The 10,402-nt window shown below is 41.9% G+C and overlaps 1 protein-coding gene across 4 annotated transcripts; it reads left to right on the top strand.

The window, feature by feature from the left end:
- The first annotated feature begins 613 nt into the window (after positions 1 to 613).
- zfta (zinc finger translocation associated) lies at positions 614 to 7,161 on the top strand. Of its 4 annotated transcripts, none has more exons than XM_029526644.1 (5): positions 614 to 1,024; positions 2,160 to 2,603; positions 4,046 to 4,417; positions 4,924 to 5,379; positions 6,275 to 7,161. In XM_029526644.1, exons 1-5 carry the CDS (start codon positions 931 to 933, stop codon positions 6,748 to 6,750), a joined length of 1,842 nt encoding a protein of 613 aa, XP_029382504.1. In that variant the 5' UTR covers positions 614 to 930; the 3' UTR covers positions 6,751 to 7,161. The 4 variants fall into 4 exon arrangements, with proteins under 4 accessions (XP_029382504.1, XP_029382503.1, XP_029382506.1 ...); XM_029526643.1 differs by having other exon boundaries at positions 2,082 to 2,603; XM_029526646.1 differs by having other exon boundaries at positions 2,022 to 2,603.
- The last annotated feature ends 3,241 nt before the right edge of the window (positions 7,162 to 10,402 follow it).

Below are 10,402 nucleotides of genomic sequence, written 5' to 3'. Positions count from 1 at the left end.
ATATACATGTACAAATTCAGCCTTATATTCTAATGTTCACATATCCAGTGGATGCATATAGTCCACGTCCTTGTATTGTATAATACACTATAGGTGGCTTACTTGGCTACATAATTTTAGATTGAAGGACGTCTATGTCATATCATGTTTCTCTGTTTTCCTTCCCTATCTGATGGTAAACTGAGGATTTACATATTTTGGCTTTTTTCACACAAAACCTGCAGTAAGATGTCAACAGATAGCTAATCGATCTATCCAATGTGAATTAGGCAACTCAATCAATAATGGATGTAAATGTTAGCTGCAGCCTTATGGAAATGTGTTTCTCAGTACAGGACATTAGGAGCTGGGACCGAGGGGCCCTGACGGTTAGTGGGCCCGCCCCATGCCTTACCAGCTGCTTTGCCGTGACAAGCCACCTTCATCACCGCCTGATTTTGTGCGAAGAGCATCAGCGTTAGCGGTTTATCTGTTAGCACCCACTGCTGCGCCACCCACCCCCACCCTCGCCCCCTCCCCCCGTGGGTGTGCATTGTCGACGCTGCTACTGTCTCTTTAAATTTACCCAGGAGCCCCTTAAGGAGCCCCAGGGGCCCCTAGTCCGGCTCCCCACCCTGAAGACAAGCAAGAGCCTTAAAATACACCACTGGAGGCCTGCGCCGAGGCGCTTCTCCACAGAGCGGGACGAGGAGCGGCCTCTGGTCGCGCCGGAATTCATCATTGTGTGATTCTATGAAAAGTTAACTTGGCTCCCGTGCGGGGCGCGTGGGGGGACATCGTGAGCGAGCGCGGCTGGCAGATGCGTGTCGACCGGGGCCAAGCGGTGTGAGCGTGCTGCTGTTGTGACATGTTGTGTGTGTGTTACATGACCCGCTTCGGCGCTGCGTTCCAGTGAAGGAGGAAGGAGCAGCCACCATCAGAGCAGCAGTGATGGAAGAGAACGAGCCCGGGGAGCAGGCTGAGCTGCTCTCATTAATAATAAGCGGAGAGGAGGAAGCGACGCCAGAAGAGAGTGACCTGGGAGGTAATGAAATCAAAACTAGTCTTATTATTCTTGGTGTTTCCCAACACAACGTGGATCTGCGTGGCTGTCAGAGCCACGGCCATTGTCAAGCCGCCAGTGACTCCTAGTCAGGGACAATGCCATGGAGCAGCATGGCCCCTCCGTCTCTGTGGCTCCTATAAACAAAGGCTCAACAGCACGAAGAGGCAGGCAGGCGGACCGACACATCGCTGCCACCTAGAGGCGCCACAAGTAGCCTCACAACAACAAAAACACCATTCACCTGCCAGGTGAACACACCCGTAGACATTTCGGCAAACCCCCCTCCAAACATGTAAAACGTTACCATCATCCTGCTGTATGTGAGCTGGCAGTTTAAACCAACACAGACCAGTGTTAATCCTGTGTGAGAACGCTTACACATAGTCACATAAATTATATACACAACACGCTTGTTCAGTACAGCAATGCACATGTGCTCATACAGTGCAGTTATTTTTTATCGTTGGCCAGTATATTCCAGTTTGTCTGTTATACCCTGATATTGTCCAATGTATTACAAACCATCTTTCCAATGGAGGTGTCTTCCATTATTGTGTAATACTCCTATATCCTCATAAAAGCGTGGCCATAATGTCAGATGTGGTCTAAAGGTAGATGTCTCTGGCTTTTTTGATTACAGATTTGGTCTAGGTTCATTAACACTGTGGAAGTATCTAAGCACTCCACCCACAGCGAAATGCACACAGCAAACTGCCTACCTGTAATCTGCCATATTTTGATTAGTAACACCCAGAAAACAGCCAGCCCTCTGCTGGCATTGGCTGTGATTGGCTGACTGTTTTCTGCATCAGTCCTGACCTTATTAAGGCATTAAGTCATAGGTCAGATCCATATAAGACAGTGAATTAAGAAAATGTTTGTTATCCTTTTGAATACATCAAAATTAGTCTCTGAGAAAGAAAAATAGGATCGGTCAGTCATCCAGCCTAATGAGATATTTACATGTATTTTTAAGATTTGTAGTTGGACATTTCTACCAGACAAGACCCATCTGTGTTCTGTCCTGTACTGTCAGATGAGGACGGTCTTGCCAATGGCCATGGTGAGGAGGAGGAATCAGGAACTGGCATGGTTACACCTGTTACCTCTCCAGGTACCACTTACTGGAGCATCACAGAGGGCCCTGACCACCCGCTCCTCCTTTCCCCGATCCCCGGGCCCTCTGGACGAAAACCCAGGGTCCAGAGAGCCTCACGTCCTGGCCTTAGCCGAATCCCGGGTCGTGATCACCGTCGCTACTACCATGAATATTGGCGCAGCGAGTACCTGATGGACTTTGATCCCCAGCGGCACGGAATGATTTGCATGGTGTGTGGGAGCTCGCTGGCCACGCTGAAGCTTAGCACCATAAAGAGACACATCAGGCAGAAGCACCCAGACTCATTGCTGTGGAGCACTGCTGACAAGGAAGTGATCCGGTCAGGCTGGGAGAATCACCTAAGCATGGGTGGAGGTCATAGGTCATACAGCTCTACCTCTACTACTGGACCTTCATGTCAGGAGGAAGAGGGGCAGCTGGATTCAAGCCAACATGCTGGTAGGACTGTACTTCAACTAGACTGAATAGAAGTGTTATAGTCATACTGCCTCACTTGGTGGCAGTATGAGTTTGCATTGTAGGCTGGTGTGTGAGGAGGTGATGATGTAATGATTTACTGATTTTGTGCAGGGGAGGGAAGGACTGTTCCAGGCAGTGTGTGTGATTGTTTAAAAATTGTACAGAGAAAAACGGGTTAATCGTAAGTTATCAAAGCACTTAAATTTTTATGTATGAATATTTTTCACATATAAGGCAAATAACGCTAAGAGGACAGTTTTTAACATTTCAGCATGAAACTTGTGTTAGGTTTCATTGCTTGGACAGACTCTTTACTGGATATTAAACCTCAGACTAATGCAAAACAAAAGTAAGGTATAGCTGAAGTTGCTCAACAGCAGAAAATTTGTTTCAATGTTTCTTGTTTCACCATCACAAAACATGAAGTTTAATTAACTGCACATTCAATGTTTGTCTACATTCTTCAGATTTGCACAAACTGTGTGTATGCTGAGAACGAGTCTTGACTGAATTCAACCAGGATTATTCAATTGCATCTTGTGTTCTGAGTAAATATGGGGTTGGCCATGCCTGTCACTTCAGGATCTGGGCTAAAAGTTGTGCCCAGATTTAGGTTTAGGCAATTTTATTTGTGGCACCCCTATGGGTCAGCCTGAAAATGCTTCAGTAAACTCACACCCAACATGGACTTCATATATGTCCCCAGATTCAAGATGACTGGACAAATCATTGAGGAGCTATGGCTAATTTCCTACCTTATGTTAAGTATATTGGTCAATAGGAGGAAAATGAACTAAAATATAAATGAGCTTAATGCAGTTTCTTATAGTTTGGTGCTCAGTTGTCTGTAGTACATGTGATCATTATGAAGTGAAACAGCTAAGCTACTCGTTTCTCCCTGGCTCTAGTCTAGTCTAAGCTACCTTGATGTCCTGACTGCAGCTCTCGAGTCACCACAAACACGTGATCTTCTCATCTTATGCCCACAACTTGTTAGTAAAGTAACAGGAGAAAGTGTTCAAGTATCAGATAACAGTCACTCCTGAACCTGGAGTGGTGTTTGCTATAGCTCAGATATTTCCAACAACAACCATTGGAAATTAAAGTTGTTTTATAGAATGTTTTCCTTTGTCTTTATGTTGTGCATGTTCTCATAGGTTTTGTACTGGCTTCCTGCAGGCCCCTTGTTTTCTCCTGTCTCTACATCTTGTTGCGTTCCTCTTGTGCAGTAATTAACTAAAGTAGAAGCAATTAGCAATGTAACACAAGCAAAGAAGACTCAGTTAAGCCCTGACTAATTATTAGCATTAGCCACATTTGGAAATGGATTATCCTAGCCTAAGAAAAACTGGAGCCAGAAAAAATATTATAGTAACCCTCCTGTCGTATGCAAAAGTTATCTCCTCTTTCTTGATTCTCAGCAGATCCCCTGGACCCTGTGACACCCCAGGAGCAGCCACAACAGCCTCTCAGCTTGCCCCCCCAATCTGGGGAGGTTGAGGCTCCGCAGCCTCAGAATGAGGAGGAGGATCAGAAACAGGATCTCCCTGGCCCATCAGCTCAGACCCTGGAGCGCTACTTGAACGATTCACTGCATGCATGGTTTCGCCAGGAGTTCCTGATGGAGTATGAGGCAGAGGCTGGCCGGCTGCTATGCATGGTGTGTGGAGGAGAATTGCCCTCGCTTCACTTGGATCACATCAAGAGCCACGTGCTGGACACCCACCCCAACTCATTGGTGTACAGCTCGGAGGAGAAGCACTGCATCCTGCAGGCCTGGGCTCAGACTCATGGTGAGAGCAGACAACACAACACAAACTGTGCAGAGGTAGAAAGAAAAAGATTAGGTTGTTCTCTAAAATAACCCATGAAGACTGGTTTGATTAACTGCTGGAAAACTATCTATGTAAACTACAGCATTGCATAACTGTGACGACTGTAAAGTTTAATCAGTTCATTTTATCAGTCTGATCTTTAAAATGTATTGACGTCCATCTGCCTGGGACCCAGCAACCTTTTTTATTGCTGCTTATCTGGGTCATTGTTGCCCTGGTAACATGGTTAGTCATTGCTTTGGATGCCCTGGTGTGTTAACTCTGGCCCCCAGACACACACTTGCTGCTAATTCAATGAGGGCCTCAGTCTGTCATCATTGTCCTTCATTATCCAACATGACCATTATTTTGTTTCCATCAGCCTGTGATGCAGGCATTGTGGCAAAGCCTCATGGGAAGTGCGGTTGTTACAGAGGTGCTCTTATAATCTAATAAATGCAATGAATTTCTCTGCCCCACAACAGAGGAGTCAGAAAACTCAATCAAATCAGAGCCCAGCACCAAAGAAGGGGCAGTGGAACTATTTGCTCAGGATGTGGAGGCCATACAGATCAACACAGACTTGTACCCAGAAGCTGATGACACTTTAACTCAGGACACTCGTCTTATTGGTGAGGATGGCGGAGTTGGAGTTCCACAGCAGGGACCCCAGCCCCTCCGCCAGGCAAGCAAGAGACAGCTGCATGGGGGTGACCCATGGCGGCTTCGCCTTGACTACCTGGTGGCCTATGGACCTCAGGGCCAGGATACGTTTTGTATGGTGTGCTCTCAGGTCCTGCATGAAACCAAGGTCAGCAGCTTCCGCCGCCACATCCAGGAGTGTCACCCTGACACTACAACACTGAGCCGGCAGGAACGAGAAGCCATGGCTGCTGCCTGGACCAAAGATTATTTTACTGGAGAAATGCAAAGTCAAGACGGTGAGGTCGTGGTAGCTACAGACCTAAAGTCTGTTTCCCTGTTTTCTGATCTTCTTGAATCTACTTGAATTCTATATATATACGTGTGTGTGTGTGTATTATGTATATATGGCATCCTAATATATATATATATATAACCCCTAACCCTAACCCCTAACCCTATATATATATATATAAACACACACACACATACACATATATGTACTGGGAATCAACATGTGTTAGCGGTACTGTGGAGTGAGGGCCAAATTATTGGGGACCAAGCAGTTATTATCTCCCTTAATCTTCATCAGCCATTGTGTCTATTGAAACCCACTGATCGAACACATTCCCATGATGCATGCTATTTATGAGGCAGATTTTAAGAAATCATATCGTTGGATTATGTAGATCAAACCCAATTCAGTGTTTTTACAGAACAGACAAATTTTGTCCAATCATATCAAACAGGAAGTCAGTGCTTATATTTCAGCAACAGCTGGATCTATCCAGACCAAACTTGGTACATGGTCTTGAGTTAGCATTGTTAGCATTGTAAGATATTTAATATAAATCATTTTCAGGAAGGGATGTTGTCAGTCGCTTAACAGCAGTACAACAAAAACAGGTATAGTTGAAGTGACTAAAATAAATGAGTGATTCATAAGAATATTTGTGTTAAGACCCAGAGTCAGAGCAGATAGGTAAGACTCATATATCTGACAGTGCTGAATTTTTGAGCCATTACAGCACATTTTCGTTTTTTAGTCTGTGTTCATATCTGACAACTCAATTAGATTTTATTTTGAAATAAAGGGAGTAGGTCTGTGCTTGCGGGGATAGTCTTGCTCAGGAGTGCACTTTTGTTTGTCAGTAGTGAAATAACATGATTTAATTGAACTTCATGTTTCATCAGAAATCAGCCTGACTGAAGCGACCACAGGAGAGAAGAATGATGATACCTCCCTTGATGACAGATCAGCCAGTAAAATGCTGAAGAAGGAGGGTCTGAGCAGGTCAAAGTGGAAAGCAAAGGACAGTGCTGCCATATCCACACACTCTCGTCATGGCCATTATCCTGGGAAGGACCAGAGGAGGAATTACCAGGTGCGCTGGCGACTGGAGTACCTGATGGACTACGACTGCAGGAGGCACGGGCTGATCTGCATTGTGTGTGGAGCCACCCTGGCTACACTGAAGGTCAGCACCATCAAAAGGCACATCCAGCAGGTGCACCCCCACTCCCTAGACTACAGCCCGGAGGAGAAGCAGCAGGCTTTGCTGAGCTACAACCAGACAGCGTTGCACTTCATCCACTCCGATGACTGCTTCTCCACCCAGGACCACGGACACACGGATTTAGATCCCAGTCCAGCCCAAATTGGCACTTAGACAGCGCTCCATTCATTTGCTCCTCACATGGCCCAAGACAACAGAGACCCCTACACTTTCTCTTTTTAAGGGAAATTTGAAATAAACACAGTCTTACTCTCCTATTCCTGCTACTGTCCCAAGTTTCTACAATCCGGTGATAAATAAAATGTTACCAGTTGTCAAAATGGACAGTCATGAAAGTCAAACCCCGGTTAAGAAACTGTAATTGGAATGACCCTTTAGATCTAAATCTGAGCACTGCTCTGGATAAAAATAGCAGGCGGTGAAATAACAACCTAAAAATGGCATGGCCTAAAAAAAATGAAAGTCCAGTCACTCATTTGAAACCAAAGCCTAATTTGTGTGGCATCAGTGTCATCTGAGGAATTCATTTATGAGTTGACCACAAAACTTTCACAATCATTTATGTATTCAGTTTATTGGTTGTTTTTTTTTTTTTTTTTGTTTTTTTTGTTTTTTTTGTTTTTTTTACCAGAAGCTGACTGATTCTTAGTTTCAGCATTATGTGGAACTTTGAACTTTGACATGCAAATTGACCTAAAAGAAACAGTCTTGACAGTTTTGACTTTAGAGGATGCTAAAATATAATGTGTTACACGTTTAGCTTGTAGATAACCTTCTGCTGGAGGATAAGATGCTCCACAAAAAAGGCTCTGGTGCTGTTGTGTCAAATAAGTTGATGGAACAATTATGCATCTTGAATAAAGTGGTAACATTAAATCATCTAGCTTGGCGGGCTGCAGAGAGCTGACATCAAAACAATGTTAGCTGGACTGCTTTGTGATTTTGAAGTTTAAGTCCTTAGTTTGCATATAAAACAACAAAAGCTTTCATTAAATTTTAGCAGCATGGACTCTAAACCTGCGACTTCCATTCTCTGCTGACAGGTAACACAGTAACACAGTTAGCCAGCTGTGTAAGTTTCAGCAAACACTTTTCTGAATACACTTTTTTGTCAAACCAGGGACTAACGCAGAAATGGGGCCTTAGATATGAAAAGTGTTGTTCCTTCAACACCTAATGAGTGCCTGGACTTCTTAGTTTTTAATGGTACACCTAAATATATGTAACTACATTTCCGGTCTCTAATATCTTTCAGGTCCAGTATGGGGTCCGGGTCTTGTGTTGGGGCCAGAGTCTTATACTCTCAGGAAGGTAGAAACAGAATCTTCAGTAGGGCTGAACTGAATTAGTTTTATTATAATGTATCTAAAGACAAAAAGGCACTTTTCCCTAAAATGTATTGAACCCCAGCTTTTTTCTGTACAGCTAATAGAATGAGACTGTTTGATGTAATTGCTGAAGACAATGAATGCCAGCGTGTAGTCAGTGAGTTCAGATCTTTCTCGTGTATTTAATTCCTTGTTTACAGTGGAGAAGGATGCCTCCTCCCTCTCATCGATTATAATGAGATATGTTATCTCTGTCATTTTGCATTGTTGCTACATCTGCCTGTTTCCTTTTCACCATTCAAAACTCATCTTAGCTAAAAGCTGCACAAAAACAATGTGTAAATATTTATATAAAAAAAATCTGAATTATATTTTCTTTTATACAAGCACTTTTATGCACCCTGGTTTTTACAAAACATCTTTATTATGTCAGTTTTTCTACTTCATTGAAGATTTAACGTTTCATTCTTTAATGGCTGGAGAGTAGCTTCTTATGACTTCTCCCATCACTTTGATGCATTTACCCGAGCTTTGGTACTGCTTCATCTTTTCAGTCACTGTACAGACTTTATGCAACAAAAAGAGCTGAAGATTAACAGAGGTCTTTGAGAGGAAAAGTCTGCCATGAAATGTTACTTCTTCACCTGGAAAATGTAACTCAGGGATTCTGGTTCCATCCACATTTCCTCAGTAATCATTGAAGATACTGGACACATTTGTCTGCAGGGGGTTGTACGAGGGCCACAATAAAGTCATATTGTCGAGAGAATGAAGTTGTAATCTAAGAAAACAGTTGCAATATTAAAAACATTTATTTGGGGGGAAAGGATTTTACAACATAAAAAGTAATTTGGAAGAAGTCATTCGGAGAAAAGACTATTTAAAAACTGCAAATTTGAAAATTAAGTGGTGTTGAAGTTTTGAGGACAGTCGCAATATATAAAACAATAAAGCTAAAGCATTTGTGATACTTTTGCAAAAAAGATCAAAATTTAAACGAAGTTGTAGTTTTATGGAAGTTCAAATGTGAAAAAATATATATATTTTGAAAACCTGATTAAAATAAGAAATTTGGGGAAAAGGTCATTTGAAGGAAAAGCCTTAATATTTAAAGAAAAATAATATTTTTGAAAAAGTTATTTTGAATAAAAAGTGAGTTTATGTGTAAAAGTTATGAAACAGTGAAGGCACAATGATTTGAAATAAAGCTGTGACTTCACAGAATAGTTATTGGACTGTCAGGAGAAATAAAACATGCACATATTTCTTCTTTCACACATTTATTTACTGCTTATATGCTCATACTATGACTTTTATTTTTTGCTTTCAAATTTGGAAGTTCAACAATACATTTTCTCAAACCCTTATGACCAGTGGCCCTATTACGATGTTTTTCATAAAGATGAACATGAGCGTCAGACTTGACCTGAAAGTGAAGCCCAAGCAGACTCTCCCTGCTACACTTTGGCCGCAGACACATTGTCATATTTTCATTTTGTTGGTCTTCTTTGGCTTACAATAGAAATCTAATATAGCACTTGATTATTTAAAATGAAGTAGAAGTAAAGGGGAAGTGAATTATAATGTATTTGCTTGTGTATGTGTGTTTATATTGTGTGAATGACGAGTTTTCCATACTTCACCGTTGTCTGTTCACCTTTCATCTGTACATGGCCAACATGTAAGATATGCATTCTCTCCCTATCATCTTTCAATAAAAGCTCAACACTGTGAGGCGGTCTGCTCATGTAAAGAATATTACCATATTATTCAAGCTAATTTACAAATCAAATCTGTAGTTGTATTTTTATTAAACAAATGACCTAGATGAGAATTGATAACTGGAGTGAATCGTATATGGTTGAAGAGTAAGCAACATCCTAAACAGAATAGAGACCTGTTTTAAAAAATAGTGCTCCACAGATTACAGGATTTTTTGAAACAAGAGAAAGTTTATGTTTAGCTGAATTTTAGCCAACTTAGATGATACAGTGAGCTGTAAAACATCGGTGACATAACATCACTGTTACTCTTCTCCAGTGTTTTAGCTGAGGTATTTATATGTGGATCAGGAAAACGTGCATAAATCTTTAAATCTACCCTTACACATTACACAACGTTCAACAAATCCAAGCTTACATGATCTGAGCTGGGATTTCTTTTTTCTTTTTGTCTTTATGTTCGTAATGTCCTAAAACCCCAAGTTCATGTCATAATTAGGTTCACAAGCAATTTAAACCTAGAAAAAGTTGAACTTCTGAGCTAACTGATGTCTTGTATGAAAAGCAAAGACCAGTGTTACATTTCACTCAGTGAATTTACACATTCATGTGTAACACAACATTGACATTCATTTAGTATTCTTGTGCCTTTGTGTTACTCTTATGTAGTGCCATATAGGCTTTAAATGTGATGTCATGTTCGTTTAACTACTGAGACTTGCTGGTTTTGGTATTCTGGCATGGTCTAAAATTAGA

Source organism: Echeneis naucrates, chromosome 18, assembly GCF_900963305.1.
Source record: "Echeneis naucrates chromosome 18, fEcheNa1.1, whole genome shotgun sequence".
NCBI lineage: Eukaryota > Metazoa > Chordata > Actinopteri > Carangiformes > Echeneidae > Echeneis > Echeneis naucrates.
Note: the sequence above shows the minus strand (reverse complement) of the source record. Positions and strands in the feature narration are given on the sequence as shown.